Source organism: Bombina bombina, chromosome 5 (assembly GCF_027579735.1).
Source record: "Bombina bombina isolate aBomBom1 chromosome 5, aBomBom1.pri, whole genome shotgun sequence".
Taxonomy (NCBI): Eukaryota; Metazoa; Chordata; class Amphibia; order Anura; family Bombinatoridae; genus Bombina; species Bombina bombina.
In genome coordinates, this window is record NC_069503.1 from 171,883,555 (window position 1) to 171,901,094 (window position 17,540).

Below are 17,540 nucleotides of genomic sequence, written 5' to 3' on the forward strand. Positions count from 1 at the left end.
CTGGGCCTTATACCTAGGAATTCTCTTATATTATATTAGTCTGTCCCCATTTTTAGGAAACCTCATGTAGCATATTAGTCTGCCCCAATCTGTAGTAAACCTCATGTAGCATCTCAGTCTGTCCCCATCTCTAGGAAACCTCAAGTAGCATATCAGTCTGTCCCCATCTGTAGGAAACCTCATGTAGCATCTCAATCTGTCCACGTCTGTAGGAAACATAATGTAGCATCTCAATCTGTCCCCATCTGTAGGAAACCTCATGTAGCATCTCAGTCTGTCCACGTCTGTAGGAAACCTCATGTAGCATCTCAATCTGTCCCCATCTGTAGGAAACCTCATGTAGCATATCAGTCTGCCCCATCTGTAGGAAACCTCATGTACCATATCAGTCTGTCCCCATCTGTAGGAAACCTCATGTAGTATATCAGTCTGTCCCTATCTGTAGGAAACCTCATGTAGCATATCAGTCTGTCCCCATCTGTAGGAAAGCTCATGTAGCTTATCAGTCTGTCTACATCTGTAGGAAACCTCATGTAGCATCTCAGTCTATCCCCATCTGTAGGAAAACTCATGTAGTATATCAGTCTGTCCCTATCTGTAGGAAACCTAATGTAGCATATCAGTCTGTCCCCATCTGTAGGAAACCTCATAAAGCATATCAGTCTGTCTACATCTGTAGGAATCCTCATGTAGCATATCAGTCTGTCCCCATCTGTAGGAAACCTCATGTAGCATATCAGTCTGTCCCCATCTGTAGGAAAGCTCATGTAGCTTATCAGTCTGTCTACATCTGTAGGAAACCTCATGTAGCATCTCAGTCTATCCCCATCTGTAGGAAAACTCATGTAGTATATCAGTCTGTCCCTATCTGTAGGAAACCTAATGTAGCATATCAGTCTGTCCCCATCTGTAGGAAACCTCATAAAGCATATCAGTCTGTCTACATCTGTAGGAAACCTCATGTAGCATATCAGTCTGCCCTATCTGTAGGAAACCTCATGTAGTATATCAGTCTGTCCCTATCTGTAGGAAACCTAATGTAGCATATCAGTCTGTCCCCATCTGTAGGAAAGCTCATGTAGCTTATCAGTCTGTCTACATCTGTAGGAATCCTCATGTAGCATCTCAGTCTGTCCCCATCTGTAGGAAACCTCATGTAGCATCTCAATCTGTCCCCATCTGTAGGAAACCTCATGTAGCATCTCAGTCTGTCCCCATCTGTAGGAAACCTCATGTAGCATCTCAATCTGTCCCCATCTGTAGGAAACCTCATGTAGCATATCAGTCTGTCCCCATCTGTAGGAGGAAAAAAGGGGGTTTATTTAGCAGCGCTAATAAAAGCTTGGAAATGATGATGCCAATCTAACTAATGTATTATACAATCTTGTATATTTAAAAATTCTTATAACACATAAAAACAACAGCAAATGCTATTCCTAATTAATAAAGGGACGTCTCCCTTATACAACACTTATAAAAACAGACTAGAACCATATATTTATAAACCCTAGAATTCCAAGTATAAAAGAATTAATTCTATAGATAAAATATGGTAAGCAACAAATTGGTGAATTGAATATTTAAAAGGCACAAATGTATCAATCTTAATATATTAAAAGCAAATAGATTCAGCGCTAATATTCAAATTTATTCAACTGTAATTAGAAGGTGAGCGTAACGGCTTCGATACAACTGTGATTAGAAATTTAGCATAACAGCTTTGCAGTTCTTTGGTAACAAATACCGTTATAAAGTTACACAGTTACTCTCCTTGGACATATAATTGGCTCAGGTGTGCTGGATAGTTAAAAGGCAAAAAACAGCCGTTATTCTGATTTTAGTGCCAAAACAATTGTGGTTAATGGAAATGGTTAATTTAGCATATGAATACCTTGATGTCTTTAAAGTTCAGTTTGCGTGATTTAAAAACCGCAGTGCAAATTAGTGTAGAGGTACCTTAATCTGTCCTGGTTGCAACCGCTGATATTCTTCACTGTGATCCATTCTGGTGGATGGTGGATGGATCATCACCCCTGACCTCTGAATCAAAGAGAAGGTCAGGTGACTTATCAGAAGCACCAGGAACAAACAGTCTGTGAATCCCTCACAGTGAAGAATATCAGTGGTTGCAACCAGGACAGATTAAGGTACCTCTACACTTAATTTGCACTGCGGTTTTTAAATCATGCAAACTGAACTTTAAAGACATCAAGGTATTCATATGCTAAATTAACCATTTCCATTAACCACGATTGTTTTGGCACTAAAATCAGAATAACGGCTGTTTTTTGCCTTTTAACTACCCAGCACACCTGAGCCAATTATATGTCCAAGGAGAGTAACTGTGTAACTTTATAACGGTATTTGTTACCAAAGAACTCCAAAGCTGTTACGCTAAATTTCTCTTGTAAGGTGTATCCAGTCCACGGATCATCCATTACTTGTGGGATATTCTCATTCCCAACAGGAAGTTGCAAGAGGACACCCACAGCAGAGCTGTAATATAGCTCCTCCCCTAACTGTCATACCCAGTCATTCTCTTGCAACTCTCAACAAGCAAGGACGTTGTAGGAGAGAGTGGTTAAATATAGCTAGTTTATTTTCTTCAATCAAAAGTTTGTTATTTTTAAATAGTACCGGAGTTGTGCTATTTTATCTCAGGCAGTAAATAGAAGAAGAATCTGCCTGAGGTTTTTATGATCTTAGCAGGTTGTAACTAAGATCCATTGCTATTCTCACATATGTCTGAGGGGATTACACAGATGAGGTAACTTCAGCGAGAGAATGGCGTGCAGTTTATTCTGCTATCAGGTATGTGCAGTTATAATTTTTTCTAGAGATGGAAAACACTAGAAAATGCTGCTGATACCGGATTAATGTAAGTTAAGCCTGAATACAGTGATTTAATAACGACTGGTATCATGCTTACTCCCAGGGGTAATACCCTTATGATATTTACAATATAAAACGTTTGCTGGCATGTTTAATCGTTTTTATATATGCTTTGGTGATAAAACTTTATTGGGGCCTAGTTTTTTCCACATGGCTGGCTTAAATTTTGAATAGAAACAATTTCCACTGTTGTAGTATAAAAGTTACAGTTGGTGCAGTTAAAATTACAAACTGTGACATCCAGCTTCCCTCAAAGGCCCTCTGAATGCTATAGGACATCTCTAAAGGGCCCAAAGGCTTTCCAAAGTCGTTTATTGGGAAGGTAGGGCCACAGCTTGCAGTTGGTTGTGACTGTTAAAAAACGTCTATTTCATTTTTTTGATCCGTTTTTTGAACTAAGGGGTTAATCATCCATTTGCAAGTGGGTGCAATGCTCTGTTAGCCTATTATACACACTGTAAAAATTTCATTTGATTTACTGCATTTTTTCACTGTTTTTCAAATTCTGACAAAATTTGTTTCTCTTAAAGGCACAGTACCGTTTTTTATATTTGCTTGTTAACTTGATTTAAAGTGTTTTCCAAGCTTGCTAGTCTCATTGCTATTCTGTATAAACATGTCTGACATAGAAGAAACTCCTTGTTTATTATGTTTAAAAGCCATGGTGGAACCCCCTCTTAGAATGTGTACCAAATGTACTGATTTCATTTTATGCAATAAAGATCATTTTCTGTCTTTAAAAAATTTATCACCAGAGGAATCTGACGAGGGGGAAGTTATGCCGACTAACTTTCCCCACGTGTCAGACCCTTTGACTCCCGCTTAAGGGACTCACGTTAAAATGGCGCCAAGTACATCTAGGGCGCCCATAGCGTTTACTTTACAAGACATGGCAGCAGTCATGGATAATACACTGTCAGCGGTATTAGCCAGACTACCTGAACTTAGAGGTTAGCGAGATAGCTCTGGGGTGAGACAAAATGCAGAGCATACTGACGCTTTAAGAACCATGTCTGATACTGCCTCACAATATGCAGAAGCTGAGGAAAGAGAGCTTCAGTCAGTGGGTGATGTTAATGACTCAGGAAAGATACCTGATTCTAATATTTCTACATTTAAATTTAAGCTTGAACACCTCCGCGTGTTGCTTAGGGAGGTTTTAGCTGCTCTGAATGACTGTGATACCATTGCAGTGCCAGAGAAATTGTGTAGACTGGATAAATACTTTGCAGTGCCGGTGTGTACTGATGTTTTTCCAATTACCTAAAAGGTTTACAGAAATTATTAATAAGGAATGGGATAGACCAGGTGTGCCGTTCTCTTCCCCTCCTATTTTTAGAAAAATGTTTCCAATAGACGCCACCACATGGGACTTATGGCAGGCAGTCCCTAAGGTGGAGGGAGCAGTTTCTACTCTAGTAAAGCGTACTACTATCCCTGTCAAGGACAGTTGTGCTTTTTTTTTTTTAGATCCAATGGATAAAAAATTAGAGGTTACCTTAAGAAAATATTTATTCAACAAGGTTTTATCCTACAGCCCCTTGCATGCATTGCCCCTGTCACTGCTGCTGCGGCGTACTGGTTTGAGTCTCTGGAAGAGGCTTTACAGGTAGCGACTCCATTGGATGACATACTTGGCAAACTTAGAGCACTTAAGCTAGCCAATTCTTTTATTCTGATGCCATTGTTCATTTGACTAAACTAACGGCTAAGAATTCTGGTTTTGCTATACAGGCGCGCAGAGCGCTATGGCTTAGATCATGGTCAGCTGACGTGACTTCAAAATCTAAGCTACTTAACATTCCCTTCAAGGGGCAGACCCTATTTGGGCCTGGTTGAAGGAGATTATTGCTGATATCACTGGAGGAAAAGGTCATGCCCTTCCTCAGGACAGGTCCAAATCTAGGGCCAAACAGTCTAATTTTCGTGCCTTTCAAAACTTCAAGGCAGGTGCGGCATCAACTTCCTCTAATAATAAACAAGAGGGAACTTTTGCTCAATCCAAGACGGTCTGGAGACCAAACCTGACATGGAAAAAAGGTAAGCAGGTAAAAAAGCCTGCTGTTGCCTCTAAGACAGCATGAAGGAACAGCCCCCTATCCTAAAGGATGCTTATCTTCACATTCCGATACACAAAGATCATCATCGGTTTCTCAGGTTTGCCTTTTAAGACAGGCATTACCAGTTGTAGCTCTTCCCTTGGGATTTGCTACAGCCCCAAGAATCTTTACAAAGGTTCTAGGGTCACTTATGGCGGTCGTAAGGCCGCGGGGCATAGCAGTAGCCCCTTATTTAGACGACATCCTCATACAGGCGTCAAACTTCCAAATTGCCAAGTCTCATACGGACGTAGTACTGGCATTTCTGTGGTCGCATGGGTGGAAAGTGAACGAGGAAAAGAGTTCTCTATCCCCACTCACAAGAGTTTCCTTTCTAGGGACTCTGATAGATTCTGTAGAAATGAAAATTCACCTGACGGAGTCCAGGTTATCAAAGCTTCTAAATTCCTGCCGGGTTCTTCATTCCATTCCGCGCCCTTCGGTGGTTCAGTGTATGGAAGTAATCGGCTTAATGGTAGCGGCAATGGACATAGTGCCGTTTGCACGCTTACATCTCAGACCGCTGCAACTATGCATGCTCAGTCAGTGGAGCGGGGATTACACAGATTTGTCCCCTCAACTGAATCTGGACCAAGAGACCAGGGATTCTCTTCTCTGGTGGCTATCTCGGGTCCATCTGTCCAAAGGTATGACCTTTCGCAGGCCAGATTGGACAATTGTTACGACAGATGCCAGCCTTCTAGGTTGGGGTGCAGTCTGGAACTCCCTGAAGGCTCAGGGATCGTGGACTCAGGAGGAGTCTCTCCTTCCATTAAATATTCTGGAACTAAGAGCGATATTCAAGGCTCTTCAGGCTTGGTCTCAGTTAGCAACTCTGAGGTACATCAGATTTCAGTCGGACAACATCACGACTGTAGCTTACATCAACCATCAAGGGGGAATGAGAAGTTCCCTAGAGATGTTAGAAGTTTAAAAAATAATTCGCTGGGCAGAGATTCACACTTGCCACCTATCAGCTATCCATATCTCAGGTGTGGGAGATTTTCTAAGTCGTCAGACTTTTCATCCGGGAGAGTGGGAACTCCATCCGGAGGCATTTGCACAACTGATTCATCATTGGGGCAAACCAGAACTGGATCTCATGGCGTCTCGCCAGAACGCCAAGCTTCCGTGTTACGGATCCAGGTCCAGGGATCCCAAGGCGACACTGATAGATGCTCTAGCAGCGCCCTGGTCTTTCAACCTGGCTTATGTGTTTCCACCGTTTCCTCTGCTCCCTCGACTGATTGCCAAGATCAAGCAGGAGAGAGCATCGGTGATTCTGAAAGCACCTGCGTGGCCACGCAGGACCTGGTATGCAGATCTAGTGGACATGTCATCCTTTCCACCATGGTCTCTGCCTCTGAAACAGGACCTTCTACTTCAGGGTCCTTTCAACCATCCAAATCTAATTTCTCTGAGGCTGACTGCCTGGAGATTGAACGCTTGATTTTATCAAAGCGTGGCTTCTCCGAGACAGTTATTGATACCTTAAGACAGGCACGAAAGCCTGTCACCAGGAAAATTTACCATAAGGTATGGCGTAGATATCTTTATTGGTGTGAATCCAAGGGTTACTCATGGAGTAAGGTCAGGATTGCTAGGATATTATCTTTTCTCCAAGAAGGTTTGGAAAAAGGATTGTCAGCTAGTTAAGCGTCTGGCAGATGTTCCAGACGTTCAGGCATTTTGTCAGGCTTTAGTTAGAATCAAGCCTGTGTTTAAACCTGTTGCTCCACCATGGAGCTTAAACTTGGTTCTTAAGGTTCTTCAAGGAGTTCCGTTTGAACCTCTTCATTCCATAGATATCAAGCTTTTATCTTGGAAAGTTCTTTTTTTGGTAGCTATTTCCTCGGCTCGTGGAGTCTCTGAGCTATCTGCCTTACAATGTGATTCTCCTTATCTGATTTTTCATACGGATAAGGTAGTCTGCGTACCAAACCTGGGTTCTTACCTAAGGTGGTATCTAACAAGAATATCAATCAAGAGATTGTTGTTCCATCCTTGTGTTACACAATTTGGATGTGGTCCGTGCTTTAAAGGTTTACTTACAAGCTACTAAAGATTTTCGTCAAACATCTGCTTTGTTTGTTGTCTACTCTGGACAGAGGAGAGGTCAAAAGGCTTCGGCAACCTCTTTTTCTTTTTGACTAAGAAGCTTAATCCGCTTAGCCTATGAGACTGCTGGACAGCAACCTCCTGAAAGGATTACAGCTCATTCCACTAGAGCTGTGGCTTCCACTTGGGCCTTTAAAAATGAGGCTTCTTTTGATCAGATTTGCAAGGCGACGACTTGGTCTTCGCTTCATATTTTTTCAAAATTTTACAAATTTGATACTTTTGCTTCTTCGGAGGCTATATTTGGGAGAAAGGTTTTACGGGCAGTGGTTCCTTCCATTTAAGTTCCTGCCTTGTCCCTCCCTTCATCCGTGTACTTTAGCTTTGGTATTGGTATCCCACAAGTAATGGATGATCCGTGGACTGGATACACCTTACAAGAGAAAACACAATTTATGCTTACCTGATAAATGTATTTCTCTTGTGGTGTATCCAGTCCACGGCCCGCCCTGTCATTTTAAGGCAGGTAATTTTTAAATTTAAACTACAGTAACCACTGCACCCTATGGTTCCTCCTTTCTCGGCTTGTTTTCGGTCGAATGACTGGCTATGACAGTTAGGGGAGGAGCTATATTACAGCTCTGCTGTGGGTGTCCTCTTGAAACTTCCTGTTGGGAATGAGAATATCCCACAAGTAATGGATGATCCGTGGACTGGATACACAACAAGAGAAATACATTTATCAGGTAAGCATAAATTGTGTTTTCTAATCACAGTTGTATCGAAGACGTTACGCTCACCTTCTAATTACAGTTGAATAAATTTGAATATTAGGGCTGAATCTATTTGCTTTTAATATATTAAGATTGATACATTTGTGCCTTTTAAATATTCAATTCACCAATTTGTTGCTTACCATATGTTATCTATAGAATTAATTCTTTTATACCTGGAATTCTATGTTTTATAAATATATGGTTCTAGTCTGTTTTTATAAGTGTTGTATAAGGGAGACGTCCCTTTATTAATTAGGAATAGCATTTGCTGTTTTTTTTATGTGTTATAAGAATTTTTAAATATACAAGATTGTATAATACATTAGTTAGATTGGCATCATCATTTCCAAGCTTTTATTAGCGCTGCTAAATAAACTCCATTTTTTCCTCTTATCCACAATTTAGTTCTCTTTGAGGGAAGAACTTTTTTAGCAGCAGGAATCCACCTTTAGGCGCTCCTATCACACTACACATAAATACCCATTTGTAGGAAACCTCATGTAGCATATCAGTCTGTTCTCATCTGTAGGAATCCTCATGTAGCATATCAGTCTGTCCCCATCTGTAGGAATCCTCATGTAGCATATCAGTCTGTTCTCATCTGTAGGAATCCTCATGTAGCATATCAGTCTGTTCTCATCTGTAGGAAACCTCATGTAGCATATCAGTCTGTCTACATCTGTAGGAAACCTCATGTAGCATATCAGTCTGTTCTCATCTGTAGGAAACCTCATGTAGCATCTCAGTCTGTTCTCATCTGTAGGAAACTTCATGTAGCATATCAGTCTGTCTACATCTGTAGGAAACCTCATGTAGCATCTCAGTCTGTCTAAATCTGTAGTAAACCTCAGGTAGGATATCAGTCTGTCCCTGTCTGTAGGAAACCTCCTGTAGCATTTTAGTCTGTCCCCATCTGTAGGAAACCTCATGTAGTATATCAGTCTGTCCCCATCTGTAGGAAACCTCATGTACCATATCAGTCTGTCTAAATCTGTAGGAAACCTCATGTAGTATATCAGTCTGTCCCCATCTGTAGGAAACCTCATGTAGCATATCAGTCTGTCCCCATCTGTAGGAAACCTCATGCAGCATCTCAGTCTGTCTAAATCTGTAGTAAACCTCATGTAGGATATCATTCTGTCCCTGTCTGTAGGAAACTTCCTGTAGCATTTTAGTCTGTCCCCATCTGTAGGAAGTCTGAAGCAGGATTGCAGTCTTTGCCCATCTGTATAAATCCTCCTGTAGCATATTAGTCTGTCCTCATCTGTAGGAATCCTCCTGCGTGTATATATATATATATATATATATATATATATATATATATATATGTCTGAGTCCTATCTTTAGGAAGCCTTATGTAGCATATCAGTTTGTGCCCCATCTATAGAAAGCCTAATGTACCATATCAGTCTGTCCCCATCTATAGAAACCTAACAAAGCATTATTTATATGTCCCCTATCTTTAGGAAGCCTAATATAGTATAATAGTCTGTACCCCATCCATAGGAATTATCCATGTATATCGCCAAAACTAGAACATCAAGTACCAGACACAATTCAAACTTCATTCTTAGCAGAGATCCTTATATGTTTCTGATTTCAATAAGCTTGCATTTCTTCTGTCTGACAGTATAATACCAATCTTTGGGCTCAATTTATAAAACACCTGGCTTCTCTCTTCCTCCTGTGCACTCTTGTGCAACCCTGCCTCCTGCTCGCGCACAGCCAATCACTTGTGGGCAGGAGACCGGTTAGATTGAAATTCTCCACCTAAGAGTTTGAGAACAGGGCAGGGAAGCAGCGGTCTGGTGAGCCTGCTTGATAAATCCTGACTGCAGGTTCGCTTGTCAAACCTGAAATCTATGGAGAGAGAAGGGCTTGATAAATATTTTGTAGCTAGCTTTTGTTTAGAAATTGACTGCTTTAGCCTTAATTCCACCATTCAGTAGTAGCCACAACAGTTCAAATAGAAGTTAATAAAGATTGTAGTTGTTACTAACGGATAGCATTGTTTGCATGAAATATATACTAATTTTTGTTTATCAGCAAAGAGTTAAAAATTCTAAAATAAGTGCCACTAATAATACAAATATTTAACCAAAACACAATGTATATTTTTTGTTTTTTGTAGCAAAACTTTTTTTAATCTATTTTTTATATTTAAATGCTTTTTTAATTTGTTGAACTAAAGTTACCAAACAGTACTTTCTAATAACATGAGAAAAAAAATCTGTAGTGAAGATATTTTATTAAGTTGTTTGATACAATAAATGAAAATCCTCTTTGTATTCTAAATGCATTAACGTTATTTGTGTTGTGCTAAATCTGCATGATTATATTACATTGTGCGCATTAACATGCATGCTTATTGCAAAGCCCGTATGATTTTCTGTAATACCTTCATTTGTGTCTGTAGCTTTTACTGTATCAGCTGGCATAAAAGAACATTTTGTAAGAGACAAAAGCTACATTGTTCTCATCACCATATATAATAAGCGTGTTAGGGATGTCAGACACATTTTTATTTTTTTCTCAAACATCTGTTACTTTTGTATTTTATTTATTTTTAATCTAGATATATTTTTGTTGTAGTGAAAAATTGTTGTATATTTCAACATTCTATTGTAGACTATCAAGCACATTTAAAGGGACATGAAACCCAAATTTTTTCTTTCGCGATTTAGAAAGAGCATGTCATTTTAAACAACTTTCTAATTTACTTCTATTATCTCATTTGGTTCATTCTCTTGATATCACTTGCTGAAAAGCATATCTAGATATGCTCAGTAGCTGCTGATTGGTTGCTGCACATAGAGGCCTTGTGTGATTGGCTCACACATGTGCATTGCTATTTCTTCAACAAAGGATATCTAAAGAATTGAGCAAATTAGATAATAGAAGTAAATTGGAAAGTTGTTTAAAATTACATGCCCTATCTGAATCATGAAAGTTTAATTTTGACTAGACTGTCCCTTTAATAGTGCTCAAATTACATTTCTCTATTTTTCATGGGTTCTACTAAATACAATCCATTTATATTTTAATGGCTTTTTCTAAAACATTTGTTAAACGTTTTGTAGTTCCTTATCAACATCTTTTTAATGTGTTTACTCAACTGGAGTTTTGTTTATACCTTATGGAAATAGTTGCAGGGTGTCTGATTAAGGAAATAGACATAAGCAAACAAGACTAAGCACAATTAAAGGCGATTAATAGGATATACAGTATTCCAATGTTACAGGTAGTAGAAAATTCTCCGTAAGGTACCAATGATATGCAGAGAGGCAAGTTGGTATTATTTACAGTGACTCAATCTATGGAGCAATGGCATCTTTATTTCATCTTGCTCCTTAGGCTCTGAAAAGGTCATGAAAAACTCACATTTCTAGTATGCATTAAAGGGACAATAAACTACTGAGTACGACTACAGTAGGACGGTCACTACTCTTCATGCTATTGATTTCCCTCCTGTACTTGCAGCTGTGTTTAAAGCCATTCTCTTATTAACCCATTGTAGAAGCCAGTTGGTGATGTTCTGCATCTTTATACTGAGGTCGCCATCTTGGAATTGGTATTGTTCTACCATGTGACAGAAGCAGTACACTTTCACAGATCAGTGATAATGCTTGGTTTTTGACAGCTGTACCTTGTACTATGGATTAGTTTGCACAATAGAAAGCAGGAGTGTTAAAGTTTTTTGCCGTTTTTTTTAAACTGTTTAAAAGTGATGTCATAAATATAAAAAGCCCTCATGAATAATATAGAGAAATAAAGCCACAGCAAAAATATACAGATCCAGCTCTGTATTGTGCATGCTAAACTGAAGATCATAATATGACTTGTCAAGGAGACAACAATATCACTTATCTGTGAATGTGTAGCACTTCTGTCACAGAAAACAGCAGTACTTAAATTCCAAGATGGCGGCTCCCAGTGTGAAGATTCAGAATTTCACTAACTAGCACTTTTTGGAGGAATACAATTAGAAAATAGCTTTGAAGAGAGTTGCAGGCACAGAAGGAAAAACAATATCATAATGAGTAGTAACCTGCTACTGTAGTTGTTCCCAGCAGTTTAATGTCACCTTCAATAGCTATAAACTTAAAGGGATAGTTCACCCAAAAACTTTCTCCCCTTTAAATTATTCCCAATGATCGTTTTTACCTGCTAGAGTGTATTAAATTGGTTGCAAGTGATTTAGCTTGTGGTTTACCTATACTGAAAGTTTTGATACTGGCGTATACGCTATTGACAAGCCTAAATAAACACAGCCAGCAGAAGAGATTATACTGTCAGTGGGGGGCATGATAGTTAAGTAATAAAATGATAATTGTCCATTGTTCTCTCTATGTATTGAGCTTTGGTGTTCCAGACAGATATAAGATAAGGAAGCAAGTCTGTGTACATAAAAGTGATAACATAATGAGATCTGATATTACCTGAAGCTCAACCCATTGTAATAGGCTGTGGTTTCAAAGCACAAAACTAGCTACTTCAGATACACAAATAAACCCGAAAATGCAATTTCTCAAATATTTTATACTCTGCAGTTGGTATAACAAGTCATTTAAAATACATTTATGGAAAAACAATTTTACAGTGTACTGTCCCTTTAAATGTATTACTTTCAATTTCTGTGGTCTTCATAGAGCATAAAAGATACCAAGACTGCAGATGTGTTGGTGATGTGGCGGGACCTAATAAATCATACTTACAATACTCTTGAGGTTATTGTTTCTTTTTAAAGCAACACAGTTCCTCTGGTGATTTCTATTTCCCTATTAATGTGCACTCCTGTGAATCAGTCACACTTGCAGCTAACCAGGAGTCAGAATGCTCATAATTCATGGATGCACCTATTCATAGGGAAATAGGAAGCACTGGCAGTAGATCCTGTTATTCCTTTCAAAAGAAGAAGTTAAAACCTTAAATAGTAAGGTAAGTATGGTATTTAATCCTCCTTGCCTCTTCAGTTTAATCTTGGTTAAATTATGGAGATTATGGAATATATCATTACAAAATCCCCTTAGTAGAGGAGAATTTAAACAAACATATAGTGTTACTGCTCTCTGGATGATCCAAACATTTCTCCTTTTTTTTTCTGAGGCTGAAACTATACAGCCATTTAGAGGTTGCAGTGCCCAAGCCATAAAGCCATATTGAATGGGCTTTTATGAGAGCATTCCTTATTACCCCACTGCTTAGAGAGATACTGCAGTGCTCTTATTTTTATGTGAGTAATTTTTTAATTATGCCTCATATATAGTTATTTGAAAAATGTTAAAAACAACTAATTTAAGTGTATTTTGGTAAATAACGTTTTTTTTAGGTTCCTGATATTTAATATGAATTTAACTTGAATGTAGAAGCAGGGACATGGCTCATATGATTTCAGAGTGGTGGTCTATTACACTCTTTTCTTCCGAAGCTTGTTTATTACAAGTTCATAACTACTATGGAAAATCTGAAAACTCTCACATAAACAGTTTGAAGTGATACAGTCTTGCAAATTAATATGTATGAATTGTTGAAAGTAACCTTTACTTGTCTATCACTCACTAATGTTTGTAACCCTGGATATTTATTGCACCACCAATTAAATGTATTGTGTGAATATTAATTTTTAAAGGGGCAGTAAACTCAAAACTTTCTATCATGCATATGAAAGAGCATAATTTTAACACATTAAAATATTTTTTGGCTGAAGATTGAGTTAATCATTCTTAAATTGATTTGGAAACTAAAAGAAAGTGTGAGTTTGTGCACAGTTCATCACTTTGAATAGCATGCTCACTGGTTGATAAGAAAGCAAACTGCATTGGTGGATGGTGGAACACCTTTTGATTATAAAAACAAAACAACAATAAAAATGTGTTACAATTTAACATATCCTTTTTTATATGCATCAAAGAAAAATTGACTTTAATGTCTTTTTAGTAATATTTGTTTAGTAGAATGCATTAGTCATGGTATTAAATTGAACGAGGGTCTGCTATAAATATAATGTTCATTTCTTGTGTTATTGGTAATGTAAACAATGTTACAAATTGTCTTTCACTGAAACTACTGACATTTATATTTATTTAATTTAAACATTTATTAATTAATCTGTACATAACCTGACCATGACTTGTGCATTCTCATTATTAATATTAACTTGTGATTATGTATGCATTCTCTAATGTGCAAGATCATTAAGATGTTATTGGAAATCTGCAGAAAGTCATAGTATACTCTTCTCTTGAGTGAACAAGATGACTATTGACAATTCTTTATGCTCATACATTTCAGTTTATATACACTGCATAATTTCAGACTAAACGTTGGTAAAATAAATTATTATATTATAATTATTATGTTGGTTTTAGTGTAGATATAAGCTTGCTATGCATAGTCTGCATTTTTTATCAAATTGATTATTAAAGTTTATTTTTATTTTTCTAGCAACCAGTGTTGATTGTTATTACACTAAGATCTTTGCATTGTAAATTATACTACATGTATATCAAATGATTTAATTGTGTTTTTAGCTTGAGTTCACTGTTGATATATGATATAAGAATTTGTATTAAAAAAAACAATAAACATTGATCACCAACAAGGCATTTAGTGTTTTTAAAGTCTATTATGTAACAGCAATTAAAAGTCCATATCAGTAGTTGATAGTTGAATTCAAACTAAAATTAAGCTTTGTTGCTAATAAAATTGTTACTGTAGCACATAAAAATATTACAATGATATGTTGTTCAGATATTAATTACTTTTCTTTTCTTTTTTCTTTTTTTTTTATACTTTATTTGTCAAAGGTTGTGGTGAATGCCTTGATTGGGGCCATTCCATCGATCATGAATGTCCTTCTGGTCTGTTTGATATTCTGGCTAATTTTTAGCATTATGGGAGTCAATTTTTTTGCTGGAAAGTTTGGAAAATGTATTAATGCCACAACCAAAGAACCTTTCTTACCAGAAATAATTTACAACAAATCGCAGTGTGATTTAATGAGCATCGATCAAGGTTACTGGACAATATTAAAAGTCAACTTTGATAACGTTGGAGCAGGTTACTTGGCTTTACTACAAGTGGTACGTTCTTGTTTATTTTCTGTGACTTCATAAAATATATATATATATATAAGTAAAATGTATTTTATGGAAGTTTAATCTCGTCTTTTAGCACTGATAAAAGGCCTATTTAGAAATATTTATGTTCCAAAATGCATCTAGTTTATCACAACACAAGTCCACCCACAAGAATTTATCTCAAACTGTTTATATAAATGTCACCCAATAAGTAGCAATTCCCTTGCATGAAAATTTGTTTAAAGTGTCTTATTTTAAGCTTCAAAATTTATATTATATTTCCTTTATTTTTAATCAACAATAATCTATCTGCAGTGTCTTATCGTTGTTATAGAATGAAAGGTATTACCTCAGTCAAGCCAGTAAAGAGTATGTGCTGAGCTATTAATAGAAATAAAACAAATGTTTAATTCTTGTGAGAGTTTTTTTTAACACAAAGATTCTGATCACTAATAAGTTGGAGACATTGCTGATAGGTGTCTAGGTAATTTGCTTCTGAGTTTGAGATTCTATTGGCTTGATTGGGATCTTGGCCAAAGGGCTTATGTGCATTTTTAACATGGTGAGTTAAAACAACACAATTGGCATAAAGAACCCGTCTATAAACGTGTACAAGATAGTGAAAACTTACAGACACTTAGGGGCCGATTATCTACATTTTGCCGGGTCAGAAGTGTTTTTTAACGCTCACCGTCTCATGGGCTGTCCTGGTGAAATTATCTTTAAAAAGGGGGCAGTCCCTGTAAGTGGTGAGATGTCTCCTATAGAAAGTAATGGAACTTGCTGGAATGGAAACTGCACGGTGTAGGGCGAGGTTAGCAGTGAGCAGGGGGCACACTTTAAACATTAAATCCTGAATCGAACACAAATAACATTATGCTACTTTCTGCATATAGTATCTTACAATTGCCTCCATTTTTGGATGCATGTGTTTCTCTATTAGGGTGTTAAGTATTTTGTGTATTTTGTTACAACCTTGCCATCTTTTAGTTTGTAAGAAAAAGTAGTGAGATTTGTAGGGCAGAAATGTTTAGATAATTATGCTTGGATTATGCTTGGATTTGAGTGGTCATTTCATACACACCCATGGAATACCCATGTTCAGACCGTTTTATGATACATAATTAATTACGCTTTGTATTTTGTATTTATAAATATGAATTTCTATGTGTTTTTTGCACATCCAGTGTACTTAAATTATGATTTACTCATAACGCATATTTGAGAACAGGGGTGCACACTCTCAGTAGTACTGAGAAACTGAACTTGTCACAAGAACGCAGTATAATAATAGCAGTATTTATTATGAACTTATTACAATAATATAAAGCAGTAATAGCAAGGTGATGATTAAACTATACACGTTAATTATCTTTGGATGTCGAATAAGGCATATGTTAAACCTCTCAGATGTTGCCAGAGACATCTCCCCAAAGAACCTTCTCAATCTAATCCATACAAGCTAATCTGCCCCCCTTAACAAGTCTAATAATTAAAACTTAGTGTAGCAGGCGTGTCTACTAGTTATGTCAATCATATTTTGTAGCAATTATGTTAGTTAACTAAACAGTTTTTCTCAAAACAAAATAAATTGCCCAAAGTATCTCAAACCAGTTCCTCAGATTGGAATGTGACTCCCTCTTCTCCTTCTACATAAGGATGCTGCTCTGAGAACCGACAGCAGAGCAGAACAAAGAAATACATGTGTAACTTTCCTTAAAGGCAATTCTCTTAAAGACAAATATGTGCTAAATATTTATATAAACTAAATATATGTCTTCATATTGTGTATAAATGTTCTCTAATAAGCAATAAGTAATATAAACTGCTAATACATTGGCTATTGATTAATTATTTGTGTATGGAATCATGAACATTTTTCCATCCCTTATAATATTCAATACAATTTATTTATTTCTAATTTACATACAAATTTTGTTACAATTTTTGATTCACCTTTATGTCTGAATAGTTCAATTCTTAATTTTCTATAATTTTTTATTTACTATTTTCATTGTGCACTTTTTTAACATATGCATCTCCTTTCCATACGCCCCTTAGCGAGGCACCCTGTTTTCAGATATCTGCACCAGGGAAATAGAAGTACTGGCGAGCATTCCTAAATAATCCCACCAGCCCTGAGACCTTTAGATCACCAGACCCCTGGTGCCTAAGTGCCAGAGATAATATCAGTATTAACCCCTTTAGGACACACATTGTACAGGGTATGCCAAACACAAAACGGGTCTTTAGAGACCAACGAAGTACCCTGTACATCATTAGAGGTTTAAAGCGCTGGAAGCAATCCTGATCGCTTTCAGCTGCTTTCAAGGTTTTGCCGGAAATGATCCAGCGATGGTGCCGGTTGTTGGTGGGTGGGAGCAGCTGCAGGGAGGCGGATGGGCGGCCCATCGCTGGATCACTTCCGGCCAGCGCAGTGTCAGTTCAGTCCCCGGTGCGTGCGGGGAGCATGTGCGCATGTGTGTGCACGCCCCCCGTGATCTGCACTAATATGTGCATTGATTGATGTCTTGGTGGGTGCGGGTGGTGGGAGTGGGAGAGGGAGGTGGGAAAATTATGTTTTAAAAAAGGGATCTGGGAGAGGGGGATCGGGTATTGAGGGGGGAGCAGCTACA

The 17,540-nt window shown here is 37.6% G+C and overlaps 1 protein-coding gene across 1 annotated transcript in view; it reads left to right on the plus strand.

Annotated features, from left to right (window-relative positions):
- The window catches only part of LOC128660139 (sodium channel protein type 4 subunit alpha-like), a 659,663-nt gene that overhangs the window by 572,833 nt on the left and 69,290 nt on the right, over positions 1-17,540 (plus strand). Inside the window, 1 exon segment of the mRNA XM_053713786.1 lies at positions 14,632-14,907. Within this exon segment, the coding sequence (XP_053569761.1) occupies positions 14,632-14,907 (276 nt within the window).